At 36.6% G+C, this 25,768-nt stretch overlaps 2 protein-coding genes and 1 non-coding gene across 5 annotated transcripts; all 3 read right to left on the bottom strand.

Moving 5' to 3' along the window:
- Positions 1-2,407: 2,407 nt before the first annotated feature.
- LOC105045965 (small ribosomal subunit protein eS26) lies at positions 2,408-6,501 on the bottom strand. Its single transcript, XM_073258415.1, has 5 exons — positions 6,356-6,501; positions 6,179-6,272; positions 5,839-5,923; positions 5,613-5,743; positions 2,408-2,745 (listed from the first exon to the last, which is right to left on the bottom strand). Coding segments are annotated over exons 1-5 (378 nt in total). The 5' UTR covers positions 6,358-6,501; the 3' UTR covers positions 2,408-2,679.
- Positions 4,419-4,520, bottom strand: LOC114914282 (small nucleolar RNA snoR99). The gene has a single exon (XR_003801067.1). It is a non-coding gene; the product is annotated as a small nucleolar RNA snoR99 (small nucleolar RNA).
- A 1,302-nt stretch (positions 6,502-7,803) lies between the features above and the next one.
- On the bottom strand, positions 7,804-16,744 carry LOC105045966 (UDP-xylose transporter 3). Of its 3 annotated transcripts, XM_029264750.2 has the most exons (9): positions 16,648-16,744; positions 16,254-16,575; positions 15,969-16,112; positions 13,385-13,569; positions 12,443-12,510; positions 11,318-11,450; positions 10,301-10,462; positions 9,946-10,218; positions 7,804-8,297 (listed from the first exon to the last, which is right to left on the bottom strand). In XM_029264750.2, the coding sequence occupies exons 3-9, from the start codon at positions 16,078-16,080 to the stop codon at positions 8,181-8,183; spliced, it is 1,050 nt and encodes a 349-aa protein (XP_029120583.1). In that variant the 5' UTR covers positions 16,081-16,112; positions 16,254-16,575; positions 16,648-16,744; the 3' UTR covers positions 7,804-8,180. The 3 variants fall into 3 exon arrangements, with proteins under 3 accessions (XP_029120583.1, XP_010922728.1, XP_073114515.1); XM_010924426.4 differs by lacking the exon at positions 16,648-16,744 and having other exon boundaries at positions 16,254-16,631; XM_073258414.1 differs by lacking the exons at positions 15,969-16,112; positions 16,648-16,744 and having other exon boundaries at positions 16,254-16,633.
- Between the last annotated feature and the right edge of the window lie 9,024 nt (positions 16,745-25,768).

The following is a 25,768-nucleotide window of genomic DNA, read 5'->3' as shown; positions in this document are numbered from 1 at the left end:
CCGATTGTCGGAGGGGCCCAAATTTCCACACGACGCCCCTCAGCTGGCCGCCGACCAAGGGTCGGTCGGTTCCTCCAATCGTCGTACTACTGCCAGAGACTGTCAGTCCTGACAACAACATGCGGCACTGTCGTCTAGGGGCATTATCCCACCTAGGGTATGGGTCAACCCTAGCGATTTGACAGCCCCACGGCGATTTGACATATTTACGGTGACTCTGACAGTCTCCAGTGAGTTGACAATTCTTCAATTGTCCGCGCCATTAATGACGACGCCATACCACGCTCCACTATATATATCGGGGAAGGCAACAGTGCTAGGGATCTTTTTCGAAAACTCTCAGGCTTGCTCCCTCTCTCTCTCGATCCCCCTCTCGTTGAGCTCCTTGTTTTCTTTTCACTATTGCCCAGTCTCCTCTCTGACTTGACCGTCGGAGGGTCCCCGCCGGAGCCCCCTCCGGTCAGTGTGGACTTTCTTTTGCAGACGCTCATTCCCGGCGACCAGACGACGAGGGGATTGGCCGCAACACACCCTGACTTTGTGCAGTAAAAAGATTCTATTATGCTGGTTATATGGGTGCATCTACTTGCTGATGATGCGGTTAACAGTTCCATATTTCATTCAGATTATATGGGTTTTTGATCATATGCTATTGTTAATAGTTCAGTGCAGTCTATGTTCTCTATTTAGTTTGTATTTTCTCTGTCGTAAGCCCAGATGTTTGAAGGTGTTATATTTTCTGATTCTGATTTTGATTGCAGCCTGCGAAATCAAACTTTGTTTGGGCCACGATACTGCGATACATGCTTTCTATTTTTATCCCAACTTTATACAGATTCTGAAGTCATTTGTTAAATGGTTTGATAGCTGTGAGGACTAAGTGCTTCAGTGCCAGCTTTGGAGTTTACACCATGCTGAGGTCTTGTTTTCCTTGCTTGAATCCCATATATGGTGTCAATTTACCTAATTACAGGTTCCTAGATGATGCATTTATAGCTTGTTACTCCTCATTTGCTTATGGAAATTGCTTGATATTTTTAACTGTTCAGAAATATCTGGTAGATTTTTCATACTATGCGTTCAGCTGAGGTTCAGTCTTTGTTCATCCGGAGCATGCGCTTTCAATCTTTGTTCTCTTTTATTTATTATTTTTTAAAATTTTTTCATATATCTGGATATAGGTATTTGGATGTATTTGATTTGGATCTTGATTTTGTTATGCAGTTGTGTATATAGCTCAGAAAATACTGTTAATATTTTTGGACGTAGAAAAAATGAAAGCAGTAATACAGTTTACTTTAAAAAAAAAAAGCACAGTAGAAATTTGCTGAAATTTCCCTGCATTTAATACAGCTCGCTTGGCTAGTTTAGTTTTTTGGTAAAATATAAATAAATAAATAAACTAGCCAAGCGAGCAGTATCAAATGCAGAATCTTGTACGTTACACCAATCGTTGCGTAGCACACGGCAAAGAGATCTTTGGTGCGCACGAAGCGGGCTCAGCAAGAGAAAGGCTAACCCTTCACAGGTTAGCTAGCTAATTCAGTGCCCCGTTATTGCTTGCATCCCCTTTTGCCTCCGACCCACGACCTAACTCGAACCCTCCTAGTTTCCAATGTTGTCCTTTTTCTCATTTTATTTTATTTTTACCAAAGTCTCCAATGCGGTCCTTGCTGCCATGAGTAGGACAATCTGATCCTTGCGATCATGAAAGGTCTACTTCCGCTGACATTGTTCGAAACCCGTGAGTTCTAGATACAAGAGAGACAAAAGAAACAAGAATTGGTCATCACGTCCTTCCCGCTGCTTAAGGGCAATTCACACAAAACCATTGAAAGTTGAAACCAGCATTGTTTGTGGCATTCCAGAATTCCAATGCGAAGGTGGGCAACAAGAGACAGGCACATTCAAGAACTCGTGGATTTCTACCCGAAAACCAAAAGAAAAAAAAAAAAAAGAACTCGTGGATTATTTGGAGTCATTGTATGCTTTTCTCATTTAAGATCCTGGTTAGACTAAGTACTTTCATATGTACCCAAAAGAGGGAGCACTACCATGGATCGAGGTCATCATATTTTACACCATTTGACCTTAAGAAAACACAGCTAGGAGCCACTAATTCTTGCACCTTTGTGAGAACCAACCATCCCCCTGCAGACCCTCGCAGGAGTACCATGCATCCGAGAGTTCGATGCCAACCATACCGTAAAGGGGGGGAGGTTTCAAAGGACGAGAAGAAATCCCCCGTGCCAGAAACACAATGGAGTCATTTTTTCTATTCTGTCGTGGAGCCATGATCTTCCATCCCCGAATTTGATTTGAACATGACAGCTGCACATTAAACCAAATTGCTTCTACCAAAAAAAAAAAAAAAAAACAAATTGAGAAGGATGAAGAACACCACACATGCTACAGAAAATCCAGCACCCATTTGAAGGCAGGTCCTGTACTTACCAACAAGAATTGGATCTGGCTCAAGACAAAGTCATATAGGATAAGGCATCCAAACAAGTCACAGATGGTAGAGACTCAAAATTTGATCAAAAAAGAAAATCAAAATCACGTAAAACACATCAAAAATTGAGTTAATTTCTAATTTCTACATTAAGTTCACAATCTCCTACTGAAAAGAGATTGTTCAAAGAGAACACTCCTTTGATAGCCAGGCACTTCAAAACATCATCGGCGACCCAAATTAGCAGCTCCAGCGGGACGAGGACCTTGCCCAGGCCGAGCTATATCATCCTGAAGAATAACATACATATACAAATTTTTGTCAAGTGCTAATTCAAGGACCGCATTAGAATTATTATCATGTATGAACTGCCCTGATCTGCCCTAATCTCAACATAAGAACAAAAACAGAATAGGTCCACTCATGTCTCATGGAGAAAAACTCTAAAAGCTCACCGAAGCGACCATCAATGCATCAAAGCAATCATCAAAGTTTACAAATCTACATATCCAATTATCTTTAGGTTGCGTTTGATACATTGCCAAGATAATCCTAGAAAGTAACGTAAATTGCCTTCAAGATAGATTGCCACCATTAAATTGCCAGTTTGGTACATACAAATAATATTGACATGTTTGGTATCACAATCAAATTATCAATAATCTAAAATCAAAATTTCAAAATACCCCCATAAAATTTTATGAAATTTTAAATTATTGGGAAAGAATTTAATTTAATTTTTTAAATTTATATTAAAATTTCCAAAATATGCATGGCAAGAGAAGACGGCAGCTAGGTCCTCAAAGGAGAGGGCGGCAGTGATGGAGGCGAGGGAGGAGAAGTCGATGCCAGTGTAGAAGTGGAGACCGTGGCCATAGATGATGAGGGCACGAGCAGAAGAAAGGCGGTCAAGGGCGGTGAGGGCACGAAAAAGTTCGGAGAAGAAGAGGGTGAGAGCCATTAAAGGAGGGGATGGAGGGGTAGATCTTGTGTGATTTTTTTTTTTAGAAATAATTTTATACAAAAATTCTTTTACAACATTATCAAACAAGTGATAATTTGGATAGCCACCTCTTTTCAAGGCAATCTAGATTGCCACCCAAAAAGCATACCAAACATAATAATCTAGTGGATCCACTTTAAATTGCCAGCAATCTGTATAGATTGCCAACTACCAAACACAACCTAAGTATTTCAAAATGAGCATATTTAATCATTTTAGCCGGCCAAAATTACCCTTGGATGCAAACCATTTGGTTCATGGACAGTTTTACCACATAACAGTTACCAGTATAGATAGTTTTGGAGAAAAAACACACGATTCTTTCAAGCTTCCTTCATGTCCATCTTTAACTGATCCCAAATCCCAAGCAATACATTCACAACTATACCATTAGTTCATAATTTTTCATTTATTCACATTATCTCTCTCAGAATTTCCTATTCAATTCATCCATTTCCATGGAAGTGCTGCTCCCCAACACCATGCCATTTTCCACAATACGAGTCCCGCGGTTGGACCGGTGTGGTAAGCAGGGGTCACATGGATGACAGACTGGCCCAGTGTATCAGCCCACCAATCACCATGCGCTGGTGCTGTGATTGGGAAGTGGAGTGGTGCTGCAAACCTTTTTCCTTTTCATAGACTTCCTTTTAAATTTTTCTTTTCAATTATTAAGCTCAAATTTTATGACATAATAATATGGAATCTTCCGGTTACTCTATTTTTCATTTCACTTCACACTTACATATCAAACATGAACTGCACACCACAAGTAACGAAAACACAGGAACTATATAAAAATATTTGAGTTACAAAAAAGCATTTATACTAGGATTTTTAAAGCTGGAATGATCTAAAGTTGGTACCCTTAAAGGATTAGACTAGCACATACGTGCCTCCTCACGAGTGGTATAACTTGTAGAACGAGGCTGTACTTGCCCATCAGAATTACTATAATTTTAATGTGCCATCCTTAATGATCAGCTAAAATTTGAACTGCATTAGCTGACAAAGTGAAGCGATGGTGATTGCATATTAGGGACCGGTTCATCCCAAAGGTATAAATAACAACCAGTGGGGCAGACGTCCAGTCCCACATCATTAGAAACTAATATAGCCCCAAACAAGCTAACACATTTTAGAAGCTGCTCTAACAGTCTACAATGATGCCTGGGCATACAAATGTTAGAAAATGGGGTTAACTGTTGTCATTTATAGATGCCTGACTGAATATTGAAACAACATTCAGGACTGCAAAAACAATCAAATCCTTCCAGAAAAGATAGTTCCATGTACTTGCTATCAACTGTAATAATTAGAAGGAACGTAGAAAAAGATCACTTTTAAAATATGTGAATTCTAGCAACAGAATAAATGAACGCAAGCAGGACCTCAACAACTGAAAAAAATTAGCTGTCAAGTTTGAAGTCCTGCATTGCACCACTAAAAACGTGTTGCTTTACGCTTTTGTTGACGCATCCATTGTAAAAAGAATTCCCAATGAACGCAACGCCTCGCAAAAGCGGGGGTTCTAAAATTATTTGGCACCGAAAAAAAAATGCTACATAAACTCTGCTTTCAAGAAATGAAATTGCATGTATGTGTTCCTCAATGTGGAACATTATTTCAATTTAACAACAAACAAATATACCAATCATGTATATAATTTCAGATAGAGTGGAAGCAGTTTAATCAAAATGCTCCCTAGCTATCATGGATTTTTTGAAAGATTTGACATGCGAACTCAAGTTTTTACTTTCAAAAACCTAATCAGCTATTTACCTCAAAAAAAATGAACTACAACCAAAACCATACAAGTATGGTTTGGAACAAATGAGCGTTGCAGGAGAAAGTAATGCAAACTAGGATTTCAGGCAAAACAAAAACCAACAGAAGTCACAGAACCATAAACTCTTCTCCATAACTTAAGCACTAGATGAGCTGCAGAGTGTGCCATTCATCACTAAAAAATAAAAAAGCTAACGCGGGCATTTCAATTCACAATACCTCCTCCATCAAAAATTAATGCATTTCTTTCTTGCAATGAGAGACGATACTCCTAAGGAACCAATGAACTATATCAAACGCTAACCACTAGCAGCCACACAATAAAATACTCCCAGAATAAAAGACTTCAAGATATAGAAATGGTACCCTGCGTCTGAAGCGCTGCGGAGGCTCACGGTTCCTCCTGGCCTCGCGAGACCTGACTCTGACCACATGAGAGTGGATTGCACAGGAAACGCAGTACTGCATCTTCGCGTAGAGCTTCGGAAGAGTATACCCTAGTAGAAAAAACAAAATTTTCATCAGAAACTGAAGGAACAACACAAATAACGAGCATAACGACCAAAAGTTCAACAAAGAAAGGAAAAAATACCATCATAAACACAGGCCTCTTGCACATCTCTCACTGCAGCTTGCTCCACAATGTTCCTCACAAGAAACCTCTTGATGGCCTTATCCTTTCATAGAACACAACAAAGAATGAGACCTAGGGTGCCAATATAGTCTATAACAAAACAAAGTATAAGATATTTGGGATCAAACAAGACAAAGATGATCTTTTTCAGTTTTAAAGTTAAAAAGAACATAATATGAGATCAAGATCAACGTCAAAATTGAACCTTCTTTCCAAATCTCCAAGGATCGAGCAATATAGGGTTTAAAACAATCGAAATAGAATAAAAAGAATAAAAAAAAAGGGAACAAGATCTGACCTTAGGGCAGCATTTCCCACAGTTGGAGCAGCGGATGAAGTTGACATGGCCGCGGCCGTGCTTGTTGCGGCCACCATTCCTACGCTTGAAGGTCTGCAGAACAAGCCAACGGAATCAGATCCAACGAGAGTAGAAGGTGGAGAAAAGGAAAGGATGAGCAGGGGTAGGGTTCTTAACATCGCCACCGAACGCTTGCTCCTCTCGAAACCCTAACCTCAGATGCGGACGGCTTTTTCCCCGCTCGCTTTTTCTCTAGGGTTTTGGTTTTGGGAGGTGACGAACCGAAGGGCTGTGAGCGACTATTTATAGGCAACCGTTATGTAGAGAGGGCCATCTTAGCCGTCCAACCAATTACTTTGAGATCGTGTAATCGATGCCGCGGCTGGGGGTTTTGAGCGAGCTGATCGTACGGCGGAAGGACACGAATGTTGAGGGCATTCCAATGGAGTTGGTGAAATTAGTAGCCGTTAGTTTTGTTTGCCTTTCTCTACTTCTGCGACAAGAGAAGCTCTTATGATCAAACTTTTCTCTGCATTCAAGATATTCTCTGTAGCTATAATTTTCTGATTGAAAAGATAGAACTGACAATGCCTTCAATAAAATTGTAATGCAGTTTATATAAAATAGATAAATAAATGTGACACATGATAAATCTACTTATTGAAATCAGAAAATTAAAGAAATGCGTGCAACATGCAAGAACCATCATCCTGCTTCTATCTCTATCTCATCACTGGTAGAAAAATTACAACCTTCTTACTTTCCTAAACATTTCTATCATTAAAATTTTATCAATTTTGTATATCCTACCATGTGAATTGCATGTGCAAAGCACTATTCAGGTACCAATATGGTTTCTTGATCTTGATTTTTGCGTTTACTTATACGGTGCTAATATAAATTCTGTCTTCATGAAGTCTTATAGACACCTTCAATTTTTCAGTAGGATTAACTTCACATGGAACTTGTCTAGTGAGTAATGAGGCACCACTAGCAAGAGCCCTTCAGTGGCTCTGATATCATCTATGTCACTCTTTTGCATCAAGAAAGTCTTTACTTAGAGTAGATCCATTTATTTGTTTGGTGGAAAACACATGTAGGAGCAAAGATCTAATGTAACACAATTTGTCATACCACAAGTGATTCACATTATGATTGGAACACCACAAGCTAAAATAGTGAAGCTTTTTGTGGGTACACTTTTGGTTGGAGCAAAGAACTACAGCAAGGATTTTCAAGTTATGCTTTCTTCTTTGAAAGATCGTTCATGCAGGTAACCGAACCTTGGATCTCTAGCAGGTAGCCAGAGGCCGGTGTCGTTGATCTTCATGCTGCCTCCTCTGAACTTCTTTAAATAATTAAATATGTATAATTATAGAAAGACAAAATAATTTTGCATTTTTTATTCATGATACTCAACCATTTATCCAAAAGTCTACTGAGATTTGACACTTGTTCCCCCCAAGCACCACGAACTTATGATCATGATCTAATTTACATTATTATTAGGAATATATGCATGACAATAAGAGATCTAAGCAAGCGTTACCTAAAGGAGAAGAGGTCGACATTTCACAAATCTATTGACGACATTTGAAATACACAGCATTATTCTAATTCGGAGATAATGTATTTTTGGAAATATAATGCATGCTTGAATGACGTGCTTCCTTCTGTACATTACAATTGATTAATGTTCAAATATTAAAAAACTCAGTTTTCAAATAAGAACATATGAGGCTTCCATCAAGAGGCTCTCTATATCTGTGCGACAGCAAATTTGGATATAAGTAGACCACAAGAACATATACCTCTAACAAGAATCAATACTCCGCACAATTAATTCACAAAATAACAAAAAATTCTACGGGAAACAAAGATATGTCATCCAGCTCTACCAAGTTCTCAAGACTTGTAATTCATAGACAGAGGTCCTTCCTCCAACCACCTTCAGCATCCTGGCCTTCAATAAAAAATTAACTTGCAGGTATGATCAAAGAGTTCATGCTTCCAAATCCTTGTTTGAGCTCCATACTGGGGCTTTGAGGACGACTCCACCATCAGCAATACTGGTTCCATTTTCCACGTTGAGTAGAGGATCGGACTCAGTTTCCTTCACCTGGCATCATTTGCCAAATAGACAAGAAAAAAAGAGCAGATTGATATGACTATTAGTGAATCACAATCAGGAACAATAAGATCTATTTAAAGAGTTTGTGGGGTGAATGAGATGAAAATGAGGGAGTATGTGTGGTTGTGATCTGTATTGATTTATTTCTCTCTTTTGATCAATTGTCGGGAGGTTCCATTCTCTTGCTTCTCTCCCGCTGTCACTCTCTCTGCATGCGTGTACGTGTGTGAAAACTGAGTGTGTTTAATTTGCATCTAACTTATTGTTTTCTTTTGACAAATAAACTGCTTCTGGTCTCTCTCTCTCTCCCCCCGAGTAAGAATTAAACTGTGTGTGTTACAGATGCGAGTTATAGGTGGAAAGTGGACAAGGCTGCCTTCTGCATAATTTCTTTCATGGGATTCCTGTAAGAGCCTTGTTTTTTAACATTAAAATAAGAGAACATATCCGTCATTCATGCACAGGCAGACTCATGTCTTTCCAATAGAAATAGTAACAGACAAACTAAATACCCCTTTTCAGTATATAATAACTCAAAAACAGAGAGAATGAATAAGCAACAGTCATATAATTGTGCCAACTTTGATAGAGAGCACTGGATCATAACAAGAAATCATAACTGGAAACTTTTGCAATAGTAAATATAAATGCCAGACAAACACGACTAAAGAAGGTTCAAAATAAACTCCATTTTAGTCAAAAGGCTTGCAACCTTAATTATTCTAAACAAAAAATTGTCAAGACTTGGCAAGATTGTCCTCTCATATTGTACAAATCCAAGAAATGAATGATACTTGAAAGATACCAAAAGTACCAGACTCGTTATTCTCCTCCCTTTTTGCACTCTTTCTTCTTTATTCTTCGCCTGGTGCTCAAGGGGCTCGGTAGACAGTAAACATCCTCTTGTCAATATAGATGACCACACGAAGTTACATGTGCAGAAAATTTTTTTAAAGGATAATGTCTCCAAGATGCTTTTTGTTACCTATCTCAATCTTAGACTACATTTAACCAGCTCATAAGTTTCCTCTTCTCTGGTCAATGCATCAATATCAATCTCACAGACCCAAAATATTGTTATTGTTATTGTACTCATTTCAAATGGTTTCCATGTCTACAAATGCTTATTAAATTTTGGCAGAAGTTCATTGATGCTCTTTTGTGCCAAGGAGATTTTTCTCTGATCTTCATAATTTTGTGACTTTAGTTGACTAACCATTTCAATTTACTATTTGAAACCTTGAACACAACAATAAGTCCAGTCCCATCTATGTGGGATTGGTTTACCATATAAAGCAAAATTGAAACATCACCTTTCCAATCATGAATAGAGTATTATAATTCACTCCAATCTGTAACCTAGCCTTTGAAACTAACTGACTTCATAGACATACAGCATTTTACTATGATATAACTATAAACTAGTGCTTAACAAGCAAGCACAAAACTAACATTCACGATATAAGCATTTCAAAACCGAGATACATGACTTATAATGCTATCAAAAAGGCCTTTAGGATAAGACAGATGTTCCTAAGGTGCCTCCAAAGAGACATGATCAAGTAAATGTTCAACTAACAAGTATCTCATAAGTGATTCAACAAATGAAAAAATAAAAAATAAAAACAAGTTGCACCTGCGGTAACTGAGCAGATGCTTCTGCAGCCTTTTGCTGGTTCTCAATCAAGCAGAAGTAAGAATACAGGATCATTCCAACTACTGCGATTAGAATTCCAAGTATATTTCTCCAGCTAAATGGGTCATGAAGTAAAACATAACCAAATGCCAATACCAGACAAGTTTTCAGATGACCCAAGACTTGATACGTCACAGGAGATGTCTTTCCAATAACCAGAAATGTGCTGAAGTTGACAGAGACAGATATCAGGCATGACAGTACAATGAAAACCTGCAACAAATTTAAAACAGTTACAAGAAATCTTAGAAACAGAATGTAATAAAGCAAAACATTAAAGGACATGGTCATTTACCAGAACTTGAGGTGTGTAATTGAAAGCAAAAACATTCTGGTTGGTCAGGAGCCCATCAAGAAATGGACCAATTATGAATAGGGTCAATGCTTGGTAGGGGCTGGATTGATACAAGAGTTGAGTTGAAGAGACCTTGAATCTCTTCTGAATAGTGTTTGTCATCTGACAAGGACTGGTTAAGATCAAAAACAAAAATCGATAAAGATATTGGCATGTTTCAGATGCAAAAATGTAGAGGGCCCAGACAGTGGATGACTAGATGAATCAGCTTGTTCCAGTATTAGAGTTCCATTACTACAGGTTTATACTGCAATTTTTTCATGACCAGTTACTCTTGTGTCATTACATATTCTCATGATAAGAATTCACAACATTAGTGTATGCTTGTACTGCACTAAAGCAGAATATCTGAGATAAGTTATCATTCAATCACCACCAAGCAAGGTAAATCTCACCTACTGGTCCAGCTAAAAGTACTTGCACTGCTAGTTTTCTTATGTAAGCAATGCAACTTCTCATGAAGACCTCATTGGAGGAAAACATCTGCATATAAGCGAGTGAACCATCAAAGACACTCAAAGAGCCTCTAGGATGACACAATCACAGTGAAGTTGTTGGCATTATAAAGTCAAATTTTCTCGAACCTTTGGAATGGCCATTTATTCTATTAGCACCACTTACAAGTGAGGCAATATCTCACAATCAAAATCCAGCTTCTCCATAGCTGGAGAGATGCAAAAGATACTAACTGGTGACCACAAAATTAAAGTCAGCAGTGTAATATCTGCTGCCTTCTGGAGAAAACATATTTCAGCTGCTATATACATAGTTTAAGAGAAAGAAGAAGCACATTAATGTTCCAGCATCTATATAAGCAAGACACATTTATTTCAAGAAGATTCTTCCAATGTAAAATTCAACAGTTTTTCCCTAGAAAAACATTTTTGTTTACTGCAGTTTATCATGACAGTGAAAGAAATAACTTGAGCTCTATCGAAGGTTGTTGATGAAGGATACAATTTGTGCAATGCATGTTGTAAAAATTGCAAGTAGAGATAAGACAGATCCCAGCATATTGAGTTGTAGGTCTGTCACAGTAGCAATGCCAACACCAAATAGAAGGACAAGGAGTGAAAGCTGGATGCTCCGACTGAAACAATAAGCAACAAGATATGAATTACAAAATTTTAGTCACCAAATAAAGAGAAGGCATAATAAATTAGACATCATAAGCACCCAACAAGGACTAGTATCATCAATGCACCACATGCAAGGTTGGTGTTCATAAGGCAATAGCAATGGATAGAAGTTTGAAATGATTTGGAGGATCACACAAGAGGAAAGTTTCTAAAAAGTTTAACAGCATGTTTACTATCACATGGCCAAACACTAGATAAACATACGGGCGGGCAGGAATACAAGCAACTACTATTGCACCATCAGAGTTTTAGTGAAGATGCAACTAAATGCCTTGTAACAGAGAAGATATCCATTCAACACAGCCTAAAGAAGACCTGACAAGATATGACAGCTAATAAAAGAGGCGTGCTTATTGGACATACTAGTCAGCATTTATGAATGATCAAATAAATAAATAATTTTAAGCATTTGATTAGTGAAACAAACCCAAACTGGGACTGAAACCTTAGTATGAAAATATCATCATGGAGTTAATATCAGTGTATGAATTTTATTTATCTTATATATTGCATTATCTTGGTAATAAGATAGTTGGTAACCAAGTGATTAGGCAAATGCTGGTCAACAAGGCAACCTGCAGGTGGAAGGGGTCAAAAAGCAACAATTTACCAGGTAAAGTATGCGTTTTAAGCCTTTACATTTTCACATGTGATGCCAACATGACTTGACTCATTGCCATCCCTACATCTCCAATCATAAAACCAATGCTCTAAACAGGATAAGCACCTCTTTGAATCTTTGTTTGAGGGACAAAAGTTTAATTTGAGAATATTTCTATCCTAGAGCAAATATTTCACAAAGGTTCATATTAAAAATGATCTTTGGCTTTTGGCTTTGCTGGAAATGCATGGTGCTTCATATATAATAAGATTGTTCAGATTCAAAGAAAATTCAAACGAACAGATTGATAATTTTAGTGTCAACAACGTAGTAAAAACTGACCTGAATCTCTTCCTGAAGAAAAGAGTCTCCAATAGTACAGTGCAAGGAATTATTGCCAGCTTCGTCATCTGGAGTTTATGGAGTATGTAAGAAAAACATCAAATTCAAGCAACTAAAATTGGTATTGCAGTTTGAAGGTAGACTGCTTTCATGTTTTTTACAATATAATGCAGGATGTTGATAATTTTAACAATATAATCATGTTAGAGGTCATATTGGATTTTTATACAAAATACAAAATAAATCAAGAAAACATCTTCCTCAAAAAATATCCATGATACTCTAGTAAATGCATAAACATTGTAGCCTATGCAAAAATATAAAGTTATTATAATCATAATCATCTAACCTTTTCCCAGCTACTAAGTCGGCTTTATGAAACCTCAGTTATCAAGCATTCCTATCTAGGACCACCTCTGATGCTATCCCAAGATTCTCTATATCCTTCCTCATAAACTCCATCCATGTTATTTTTGAATGGATTAAATTAAAAAATACAAAGCAATGAAGAAAAGTCATTTTTTTCATGAATAAGCAATAAGATTAAACAGTGAAAATATCGAATTTGCAATGCCAACAACCATTAGCTAAGCTGGTTGGCACTACTCTCACATGGGAAAGCCCTTGGGGAATCTAGGGTTCAAATGATGGTAGTCGTATGTCTCTACCATATTGCTGAGAAAAAAAAAAAAATCAATATCAAACTATAAAAATGAAGCATAATCAAATTATGCTTGATTTTGTGCAGAACTAATACTAGATACCAAAATAAGTTTTCAATCAATCTTTTGAATTTTGATGACAAGATTATCATCTGAATGACTTGTAAGGCTTATAAATTCAGCATAATATTCTAAAAAAAAGGATGACATGTTTAAGAGCAAGGCATGTTTCTACAAGCATTATTACAATATATAAAAGCTGAACAAGAGAGAGAAGCACCTGATAGAAACCGACAGAGTTGAAACCAAGGCTTAAGTTTAATAACCCAATAGAGATTCCATTAAGTATTCCAAAGCCCATTACTGCCCTTGGATCAAAAGGTTTGTGTTCGAATAATTTCATCCACAGTGCCACATGAAGGGAACAAAATGTGACCAAAAGATGCCAGCTTGTCAAAGTAGTAGCTGCAAACCATTGATGGGAAATAAGCACATAATTATACTCAAATATACCAGGCATTTATGTCTTGTTATGGCTCAGAATAATGTTTTGAATGTAAAAGCATAAATGACATAATTTAGTCCAAGAGATACATCCAATGCATCTCCAATTGACATTTCTGCAGATAGGGTAATACTTCATTGATAACAGAACAGACTTTAAAGGCAAATCGTCATTGTAGCAGTCATGGTAGCCATTTACAATATTGATACCCATAACCATCCAGCCTTGCTCCAACTATTTGGGGCTGGCTCTATGAATCCTAATTCACCAAGCATTCCTATTTACAGTCACCAATAATGTTAATATGAAGCAAATATTCATCAAGTACAGATCCATTTCATAGTTTGACATCTTTTGCGAACCAACCAAATGTCAATCCTCCACTACCTTTTTTCTTTGGGACGTGGGACTAGCATTCCCAATGTTTAAGAATTTAAGTCGTTTGATTCAAGGTTTATCTTGAACTAACATAAAAGTAAAAGATTTAAGCCTCTACTATTTTTTTTGGTTGCAATTTAAGCCTCTACTTGCATATCTGCCTCCATCATAGGGAATGACTCAGACACAACTAAGTCTGCCTCCAACATATATCAATAATTTTTCAGAATTTTATCAGCAGTTTTGGAACCTGCTCCAATCCATATGGCAGATCATTATACTGAAACTGGTTTGCAAGCACCAGCTCACAATCTCAAAGAAACACAATTGGGAGGATCACTTTGCTGGTGATTTGACCACTTTGATTCAAAGGGGTTTGTCCCTAGGGGAGAATTAGATTATATACGGAAAAAAGGTCACTTCAATAAACAATTCTCATCTAATGTAAACTTTTTATATTGTGTTTTGGTTTGTGCTCATTATGCCAATGACATCAAATAATAAGCACAAATTCTGTGAAGGTCCGTATCACTTTGCCTTCATAGATTTTGGGCATTTTTAAATCGACTTTTGGTTTCTAGCATGTATTACTATCTTGCCTTAAAGCTAATTTGAAGATGCCAAATGAAGCGTTAAGGAATGCTATGAAATATCCCCAGCATCCAAGCATTCAATGTGTCAAGCAAACCAAAATCTAACGTGTCCACATAACACTACAGCTATTTCACTATTTTCTTACAATATAAACCTTCAATACACAAGAAATCCTTTAGTTTTGTCTTCTTTCCTTATTAGCACCAAGTGACCAACTAATTTGACAAGTCCCAGAATCCTGGATACCATTATTTTCCCTTTTAGCCTTTTTTGTTCAATTATATCCACACAAAAAATCTAGAGAGGATCCATGGCATCTTTCATACGAATGCTCTATATTTCAAACACTAGGATTAGGGAATCATATCAGGTTGTGTCCCGAGATACACATACAAATAATTATGCACCATCCAGTGTTAATAAGTTTAACAGAACCTTATAAGAGCTTTTAGTTATACAGAGGCTTGGGTAGCTTCAGGAATAAAAATGAAAAATTCAAAGGAAGAAACACCAAGTCCAGAACAATGTCGAAGATTTACCATGGAGAACTCACTCTCCACCTTGCTAATACTATTTCACACTGTGAATGTGTGATCACTCATAATTATGTGTTCATTCCAAACTCATTTACAAAATGAAGCAGATGGGCTGTCAAACAAGCAAACAGCAAAACGTGAACATTATTGTCATTGGCCTTGCAAGATAAGATGATATTTCCGTTGATTATCTTCTACCAAAAACTAGCAGCAACACTCTTTCCAAACTTTTGTCAGAATTTATCTTGAGAGTTCAGCTCTTAGTTAGGGGGCATGAACAGGATCAAATGCAAGGGAAATGACTGCTTTTATGTTGGCAATAGTTTAAAATGGCATAGGGAGTCCAAGCAGAGGCTAAAGCAGCTAGACAATAAGCTAAAACCGTATATAGTCGTCCTTATTTCCAAGATTTTACTGTCTATGTTCTATTTTTAAAAGCTTCTTTTGTTAGAAGGTAGGAACAATCATATTTCAGCATGCATGTTGGTTACAGACTAGTATGATGTTCTAATGCAAATTAAGACAAATCCCATGAAACTAATATCATTGTCAGCATGCTACCCAACAAGATATCAGTTATAACTTAGGATTTGACCGTTTTTTGGTAGAACAAATTACTGGCTGACAAAAGTTGACATCGAACGACGAAAATCCTGCAATACATACCGCCAGATAATCCCAGCAGTAGTGAGAGAATGCAACGATAAAGCCTCCAAAGACAATAAAGATCGAAGACAAGACAACAATATCGACAAATAAGAACCAACCAATCAACGCAATTAGAACATTAATTCCTCAAAAGCAATCCCAAACAAACTATAATCTCATTGGCTCAACTTTCACTTTCTCACCGAATGTGAACCCGAGGGTGCTGATGAGCGCCTTGTTGCAGATCACAATCGACACCGATGACACCACCGACAGGCTCAGCGCGCCGACAGTCCCCAGCCTGCTCTCCCCCATCTCCACTCCAAGACTCCCCTCACACTCGCGATCTGGACCACGGACACACCCCCGACCGTCAGATCGAATACCCCAAACCGCCCACCCCGAAACAAACACCAAATACAATCCAAAACCAGCATCAAAGCAAGGAAAAGATCACAAAAAAATTTGCAGCAGAGAACAGAACCAACCTCATTCCAGGAGATATCGATATCGAATCAGCTCGACCGCGAAGAGGAATCAAGAAGAGCTCCAGAACGCGAAATGAAACCAAACCTCAGCAGCGAATCCAGCAAATCCGAACCCTAGATCTGGTGAGAGAACGAGAGAGAGAATCGAGACGCTACCTTCTTGATTTCTTCTGGCGATCCAACTCCGAAAACAGCTTCTATAGATATATACAGTTATCTCTTTTTCGTACTCGCGTTGTTTCTTTATTTTCTCTCGATTGTTTTTTATTTCTTTGTGCTTTTGGCCTTAACGCCTCAATCCTTTTTCGTCGCCGGTAACAACCTAGTTTGGACGACGAATAAAAGTGAGAAAAGAAAGGGAAAAAAAATTGAAGGAAAGTGAATGGAGGTGTACCGGATAATTTTTGAATGCGAACGTAAATAGAAAGCCATGAAGAGGAGATTCTAAGAAAAGAGAATTAGCCGTGCAGAACGGGTTGGGCTGGCCTTGGGTTGTATGGAAGGTACTGATACAACAATATTAGGTTGGATCAGGACTTAAGACTAATTAGATTCAATCCAAAGTAATGTAATGTTCAACAGCAAGATTCAAAGTTTCAAACATGTCATTCTCCAAAGACACTACATGTGTCGAGTGCTCGATATAAATACATACAAATGTGTGTATCTATACATACATACATGCACACATACATATAAACATGATGTCGGTAGTTTTAATTAAGTTGAATGAACTGACCAGGTGTTCACATGGTGTATCACAATATCAAAATGTTGCATCTCCTCACCTCTTTCTTGTACATGCGATAATTCATGTAGCGTTCGAATTTAGGATGCTGTGGAGATTGGATAGATTTGTGTCGTAATGGTTGGGTTGCCAATGTGGTCATTTAGATAAAGGAAAGGCTTGGTAGTTAACGAAATTAAACGTTGCAATCAGCTCATGATTCAACTACCTGACTTCATTTACAAGCAAGAGTATGCTATAGTTGTTGCCCAGCTCCTAAATAGAGGATTCTGAAAGAATCTCTCCAAACTCTTTCCTTTTGAAATTTTCGATCCAAAATACTTAAATTTGTCTTTTAACTTTTTAATACAAGTGCTCTTCTTTGTCCATCATCAGAGGGAAGGAGAGATAAAGTGGGTAGGTGCCCAAAAGTGTAACGTCTAGGAAAAGCCAACCAAGAATAAACAACATCCCTACTTCTCATAGGATCCATGTCTACGCTCTGATTAGCATGGGTATTGCCATGTTTAGGACACTTGAAAATGGATTTATCTGAGTAAGGTGATTCTGTCATACTTCGGATTTATATGCCTCAGTTTTTCAAATTTAGATCAGCATCTCTTGCATTTCTCAAGATTTTTTCCCTTGGTGGGGCCTCCTATGATTGTGATGATTCTCCTAATTTCTATTAACACAAAAATCAGTTTGTCTTTGTTGCTTATGCAATGGTGGGTCTCTCCCTCTGATTCCCATGGTGGTTAGGTTAGGAATAGCAGCGTCAGTGACAACAAAATGTTACTGAGAACTGAGCAATCATAGAATAGTATTCATGGTGTAATTGTCGATGGATGACTTTGAGCCATATGATTTTTTATGGAAATAGTATAGCAAGATTTGAGGAATAAGCTAACAGGGGCAAAATCACAAACAAATGGAAAAGAACGCTATGGAAAGGACGGGATGGACGGGGTTAATTAATAGCTAATTGAGAATGGAAGGATTATACTTAAGTAAGCAGGTGAATTAAGAAAAAGATGACCAATTGGATAAAAGCAGGTGATTGTTAACGAGGAAAAGAAACTCTCCGGTACTTCAAATTTTGACTAGTTACCTTTACTCACCAAATTGAGGAACTTTCAAAATTAATTCACTAAAAGAAACTAACAGGTATAAACAGACAGACATACAAAAAGTTCCGAAAAGAATTATCAATTTTCCACCTAATTTTTTAAACCAACTCCTGTAAGCTGCTCGTCCCTCTGCGGAGATGGGTGTATTGTTTAAACTGAGGATTGCAGGTTAAACTTTAATAGTTATAATTAAGGATTGCTAAATCGTAACGAATTAGTCAGTTTGGAGCGTATTGAATTAGACTAATCAAACTGGCATGGTTCAGTCGATCGATTCAGTACATAAAAAAAAAAAAAAAAAAATTAAACCTCCATTCATTTTTTTTAGCCATGGATCGATATATAAGGACTTGATCACATGGCTCTGAAGCCCTTCATCCTCAAAGTAGCGAAGTCCGAAATTCCTAAAATCCTACTTACTGAAGTGCATCCCAGGTGACTCGCCCCCACCCCCTCCCTCAATCCCTGTTGTCAAATATGAAGCTCTTGAAGTTCCACTACGACGGATTGAACTTCCTTGGTCCCTCTCTCTCTCTTCTCATATCTCTTCCTTCCTTCCTCCCTCACCCTCTCCTAATCTCTTTTTCTCTTCCCTCCTCCCCATCCCCCTTCCTCTTCCTATTTTTGGTTAACTTTTGAAAGGTACAGTATAGACTAGTACCAGACCCCAGCAATTACTTGCTAGCATGACCTTCAATATCGGTTTGGCGAATCTTGATTTCATTTTCTCCTAACTTATCCATTTAATTTCTTTTTGATGTATTTGTTGACCAATACTTTTATTATAATAAAAGCAAATGGAGATGTTAGCATGATTTTAGGTGATAGGGATCGCATAATTTTAGAAAGATCACATGATGTTAGGTGGTTACATAATTTTAGAGACCATATGATTTTAGGTGGTCATATGATTTTAAAAATCATATGACAATCTATATTAGCCAATAATATTTTTCTTTATTAGTATGATTATATATCAACCTATATTATTTTTTTTGTATCAAGTTTGTATATTAGTATATATAACTCTTGCATGTACCATGGCTGTGATAAAAACAAAAATATAGAGCCTTTTTTTTAAATTTCTATTTAGGTATATCTCTTGTTAGCATGATTTTAGGCAGCAGGGATTATATGATTTTAGAAAGATCATATGATTTTAAAAATCGTATAATTTTAGATGCTCACATAATTTGAGAAGATCACATAATTTTAGATACTAACCTGATTTTAGGGATCATATAACAACCCATATTAACCCAAAATATTTTTTTGTTAAAATGATTTGGTATCATCATATATTATTTTGCTCATATAAAGTCTATATACGAATATATATAATCCTTGAGATGTACTGAATATGATAGAATAGAAATACAAATTCCTTTCTCTCCCTTTCTCTATCTCTTGTTTTTCTTTTATTCTACAAATATTTTAATATGGTATTAGAGTCACCAATCACCTAATATAATGCCACCATCTTTTTTGCCTCTACCCATCGTTGTCATGTTTAGAAGCTTTGAAGAACTCCATTGCCTATCTATCAATCTCTGTTTCCTAATGAATCAATATTCAAAGATCTTCAATTTTTTAATGGATTTACATATTTTTCATTTTCTTATAGATCTTCTATTTTTCTAGTAGATCTTTTAATCGATCCTTTGTTTTCTAGTAAATCAACATCCAAAGGTCCTATGTTCCTGGGAAGATTTGTAAATTCTATGTTTCCAAATAGATAAACACATGAAGATCTTTTATTTTTTAATGGATCTGTAGCTCCTCTCCACCACTTTTTTTTCACCTTTAGATCTTTCATCATCTCTCCTCACCATCGCTCAATCTCTTTTTTTCCATCTTTCGTTTCACTTGCTTCCTCCAGCTCCTTCACCATTTAATTCAAGATCTCATGCTCCTTTTCCATGATATCTTTATCTATGAGGATTATCAATCTTCGACTACCTTCTCTCCAAACACTGCCCCATTACAACCACTATCTTCTATGTGTCTTCACATAACCATATCATCTAAAGTAGTCACAATAACCGATATATTACTCTACTATATTAGTGTAATATAATACATCATCCAGCTATATCATCATTGATCAGTTGTGACATCCTATCAAGCCATCATCTGCCTAGCTGCAAAGCTTACATATAAGAGCATTGTCAGCTATTAACAAGAGAATAGTCCACATTATTAAATGTCAGTCGTCATATCGTTTGCTATGTCATCGAACACATCGATTAGTCATATCAACAGATACATTAGTCTATCACATCAATCAAATACTTCACATATACACTAGTCTGCCACATCATTCCACCATGTTAGTGGATATATCAATTTGCCATATGAGATTTTGAGCTGCTAAGTCTACTCCTGATCTATAACATCAACTTCTAAGCTGCTACTTGAGCTCTTAATCTACTATATTAGATTTTGTACTATCATATCTGCTTGATATATCAATTTACTATATTAACTTCTAAGTTGCTACATCAACTTTTGATTTGTTATATCAGGTTTTGAGCTACTATGACAGTTTCTGATCTACTACATTAATCTCTATGTTGCTATGTCAACTTTTAATCTATCATTTCTATATTTAAGCTGCCATATTAGCTCCTAATCTATCACTACATCAGCTTTTAAGTTGCTGTTCTAGTTTTTGATCTGCCACAATATCAATTTTTGAGTATATTCGTGTTCTAGTTTTTAAACTCAAGTTAATACCTACAGCACTATCTTGATTTTGAGAGGGGAAAGGGGGATCTTAGCATGATGATAAAAATCACATAATTTTAGTGAGATCATATGATTTTAGATGATCATATGATTTTAAAAATCGTACAACAAACCATATTAGGTCTAATATTCTTTTTTTTGTTTGTGTGATTCTGTATCAATCTATATTTTTTTCTTATATAAAATCTGTATAGGAATATATAACTCTTGAGATGTACTGAATGTGATAAAATAAAAATATAAATTTTTATTTCTCTCTATCTTTTATTTTTTTTTTTATAAATATTTTAATAACAAAAAAAGGATAAGAGTTATAAGGGAAAAAAAAAGGGAAAAAGGACTGCACGCTTATACATATCGCAAAATCCAGACTAGCAAAAAGAAGCTCGCTTAACACCTCGGTCAAAATAACTATAAATAAGGACCATGATTTCTGACTATTGGCAGTGATAGAAATGCTATAGGCGCCTATACAGTCAGATAATAGAAACTTTGTAGATTACAACCAAGAAAGAAACTTTACGGATATCCTAGAAATTTTGGATTTCCAAGTCAATGTGCACATGTCGAAATAAAAGACAGTCCAATTCTGTTTGGTGATGATCTGTGCAATTAAAATCTAATACTGAATCAGATTAGGTTGCCTTGTGGCTACTACTGATCGGTCAAATTTTGAATACGATGGATCTTGCTAAGTTCGATACGACACCCATTTTTAATAATGACATTTGCAAACATCTTAACGCGAAGGAAAATGTTAACCAAGGCAATAAATAGTTGCCGGATATTTCTTTTTCAAGAACTAGCTCTGATAATAACGGGTGACAAGGTCATTAATGAAAAGATCAGAATACAAGGACCGTATATGTGTGCATAACATGGAAGCCTTCGAATCTACCCAAAACTTTGCATACATTATATGTTAAATGCCATGGATGCCCCCTGCTTTCATTTTCTGCAGTCTTCCACCTTGTCTCCGGGACATGACTATGAGACAATGTCATAGAGCTAATATTCAACCATTCATGCTCCGTATTTATAGGTGGGGTTCGTTGCTTCTTAGCCAACTTTTGGCACAAGCGCTTGACGTGTCAACCTCTGATGGAGTTTTAGCATGAAATTTAAGAGACTGAGTGAGAGAGCAATAGCTATGATCTAGACTTGTCAAATGGAATATGGGATAATTGGCGGAGGCCAAAGTGACTTCCCACCAAATTGGCAGCAACGAAGAAAGACAGGGCTTCTTTTTTTTTTTTACTGTGGTTATGAAGTTCCATTGGACCTCATCATCTCATTCTTATATTAATGCTATTAAAAATTTATTTACATTGATCTTCCGGCGAAGGTTTTTTCCACGGGAATTAAATGAAGGGAGATGTTCCTATCAGTTTTATAATTATTTAAGTTGAGATACTCAGAAATATGCAATGCAAGATTCAAATAAATAATTCTGCTATGCAAATATATACACACACTCGCTGCTACTGTATGCAAACAACCTCTAAGCTCTATTGGATTTGAATTCTCTATTATATATGTTTTGCATCTTAAAGGATACAACATTGGAGCTTATCAAGAAAAACGATGCAACCTTGGATGGTGGCTTAGTTCTATTTAGTGCAATACAAAATACAGGATGAGAGAAAGAAGATTAATTGTCTCCGAGATGGATGATGCGATGACTATGCAGATTTCATCATCCTTTGCGGCACAAAATATGACATCATAGAGAATTTGGACTCAAGCTCCATTTACAGTTTCGAGTTATCTTTGGTTATAAAAGTGTGTGACTAGTCCTACATCATGATATTATTATTACAAGATGAAATCTGACAGATGCTTGTGAAATAGTTTTCTAGTGGATTTAGACTTAAATTTTTATTTTCTATTCCATGGTCGAGAGGTTTTGATCTCGTCCATCTTAGCAAATAAATGTCCATATCCGTCTGTCATAATACAGCACCAAGGAGAGGAGTTATCAGGATATTGATATTTTTCCATTTTTTTTATTATTGTAGTTTCAAACTTTCAGTCGCGGTGCACCAATCAAATTGGTTGACGGAAGCTTTGCAATCCTGAAATTTATTAGGTTGAGCTCACTTCACGTTGGCCTTTGCAAGAAGTCGATCTCCGTGAGTTCCATGCAAGTACAATAATGCGCATGCATAATGCTAGTCCCTATAAAAAAAATATCTAGTTGCTTGGATGCTTGTGGCCATGATCGCAATCGGGATTCTTTGTGGTGCGGCCCTGATGGCCATCTATCTTCTAGCGGTGGCCATTCACATTTGTACCGCATTATATGGTGGATCCGTGCTCTCACAATTCTCCAACTGACAAACCACCATCTGAAATTTGGTGGATGAAAGGTGGAAAGCCATGCTACAATGCCAACCATTTGGAGGACCGTTAAGGCTATTCTTCATACCCTTCACGTGAGCTTTTCCGAAAGGGGGGAAGAAAAGAAAACCTTCACATGCATGAGAGTTTTTTTAGGTGGTTCCATTGGGAGAAGGATATCAGCTCCACTGCTTTGTTTTTTAAGGATTTGATCTTTGTATTTCAGCAACAAAATACAGGCTTGAGTTTATGAGCATTTTTTCCCTTAAACTGTAATTTTATATAACACCATAATAATAGCTTGTTTCAAATGTTGTAGGAGATTATCTAGATAAGAAACCAAATATTTGGACTAATTTGCACCAAAAAAGGGCAATGCAGGGTGATAGGGAGAAATTATTGTATGGATTGGATCCAAGTGGACCAGGGCAAATCTCGGAGTGTATGCACGGTGGATAACGCACAATCAGGATTTGGTGAAATATAAAGGGTAGTGCGGCATGTTATCCACCATGGGATTTGGCATGATCCATTAGACTTGGTCCAAGCAATAATTAGACAGTAATAAGCCTTGTCTCTAGATTCAACTGACAGAATGATTTGAGATGGTGACACTTTGTAGAGAATATTGATTTAGCTCATTTGGCTTTGGTTGTAGGATTGCCAATGTTTTCCACCCAATTCGATCATTGATTGACTTCTAGCGATAGTGATGGCCAAGATGTGGAGCAACCTCCATATGAAACTCTGGATTAGCTCCCTAATATATTGTTTGTCTTCAGTCATTAACCAGTGCACGGTACTCGCGGAGAGGTTAACACGAATTGGTGCAAGCCAATTTCTTAAAGGTATATTACTTATCCCAATCAAGGATTGAAAAATAACCTATTAGAGTGCCACTAATGTGTAATGAAAGACTCATAGTTTGTCATCTTAGTTTAAAGAATGCTAATATTCCTAGAATTCCACCATAGTTTAAAGAAGGTTAGTAGCACATCACTGGCAGAGTCCACGTCTTCTGCTCCCTACTCTTCTGCATTCTTAATTTGACTAATTCTATTTCCATGTCCTTTTAGGATTGTTGATCCATAAAAGTAACTTCTATTATTGTACCCCTCCTTGAGCCACTAGTCCCTTGATTTTTGATGCCAAGGATTTCATGTCCCCATAATAAACAATTATTTCAGAAATAAGCCTATGAAAATCTCTAGCATTATCCTCTGGCAGGCGCCTGTCTCTGATGTCAAGCTCCTGCAAGTGGCCAATTGTCTTCCCATTTCATTTGCCATAATTGACATGGATCTTGGAGTCATTTTATTGGATTCTTTCCGAGGTTTATAATATTTTTCCTCACTCAATGTACACCCAATGTGGAGTAAACTTGCAGAGCTTGCAAGAAAGCTACTACATATGTAATGAAAATTCAGTTCCAATATCCAATATTAATACTACAAAATTAATTAATACTTGTTATCATATAAAAATATATTAATACATAATACATTGAATAAATTGGAAGAGTATCATGGGTTTAAGGGATGTTATGATGAATGCTCTCTTTAGAATATAAATCACTCGATTTAGATGCAAACTATTCACAGCGATCTACTCTCAAGATATAATGAATTGCTTCATCATTAATTTTAGGTGCTCTTCAATCAGGCAAATCAAAGATAAGTCTAACTAGTCTAAGCCCCAATATAGTAGGGAACAACATAAAACAGAACTTCAGAATTGGATATGAAAATAGTGCGGATCTCTCACTACTCTTTGTCCACGACAAGTTTAGGCTATCTTATGATCTCTACTTATAGATTTCAAAATCGTGCAATGCCAAGAAACATGATGCTTTGGAAGCTTCCTTTGATATAACTCTTTTAATAAAAAAAAAAAAATGCACAAGAGTTTGTCCCAAGAAGAAACGATGTATGTTTTAGAGAATAGCCATCATATTCTTATGAGAATATTAAAAGTAAGAAATAATGATTGCAAAATTTCAATGCAGGAAACTCTTTCGACTAAAATCATTTCAGAAAACTATAATATAGGACTTGTAAGAAGCACAATATGGGGCTGTCATCTTGCAAAGTCATATATAAATCAAGAACATCCTTCTTTTCAAGAAAGTGCTAATTGAATCCTCGAACAAGATAGAAATCAAAGGTACCTTAAATGAAATATGATTTTTTTTTTTTTTTTTTGTAGCTAAAATTTTAATTTGGTCGGTCTTTCTGATGCCATAAAACTCATACTGGTGATATATTGCATTTCAATATCAGTTGTGGGTCCTAATAGTGCTTTACGGAAGAAACTTTTTTCATGAGTTTAATTATGTGACACTTTGTTGAACAAAATGGCTCTTATAATCTATTATTCATCACATTTTTCCGTATTTTATGAGCAAATTAATGCTTGCATGCTAAGGATTTATCAAATGATCTGTGTTATGCATAATTGCTATTATGATTTCTGATAGAAATTTAATTCGAGGTATGTAGGATTAGAAAGAAGTCCCTCTCAAATGAATTTGCTGCAATAAAGGTGACAAATTTGTGTGGACTCTTTTTTTG

This window comes from Elaeis guineensis, chromosome 5 (assembly GCF_000442705.2).
Source record: "Elaeis guineensis isolate ETL-2024a chromosome 5, EG11, whole genome shotgun sequence".
NCBI lineage: Eukaryota > Viridiplantae > Streptophyta > Magnoliopsida > Arecales > Arecaceae > Elaeis > Elaeis guineensis.
This window is presented reverse-complemented; position numbering and strand designations above follow the sequence as displayed.

Bases quoted from the DNA above. Each gene is read 5' to 3' on its own strand.
- LOC105045966 (XM_029264750.2), bottom strand. From the start codon at position 16,080: ATGGGGGAGAGCAGGCTGGGGACTGTCGGCGCGCTGAGCCTGTCGGTG. The intron at 10,219-10,300 runs GTAAATGACCAT...AATTTGTTGCAG, and splicing joins ATTACACACCTCAAGTTCTG to GTTTTCATTGTACTGTCATG. The intron at 8,298-9,945 runs GTGCAACTTGTT...AAATGATGCCAG, and splicing joins CATCTGCTCAGTTACCGCAG to GTGAAGGAAACTGAGTCCGA.
- LOC105045965 (XM_073258415.1), bottom strand. The intron at 5,924-6,178 runs GTCAGATCTTGT...GTTCTATGAAAG, and splicing joins GTGGGAAATGCTGCCCTAAG to GATAAGGCCATCAAGAGGTT. The intron at 2,746-5,612 runs GTACCATTTCTA...GTTATTCTTCAG, and splicing joins CGCAGCGCTTCAGACGCAGG to GATGATATAGCTCGGCCTGG.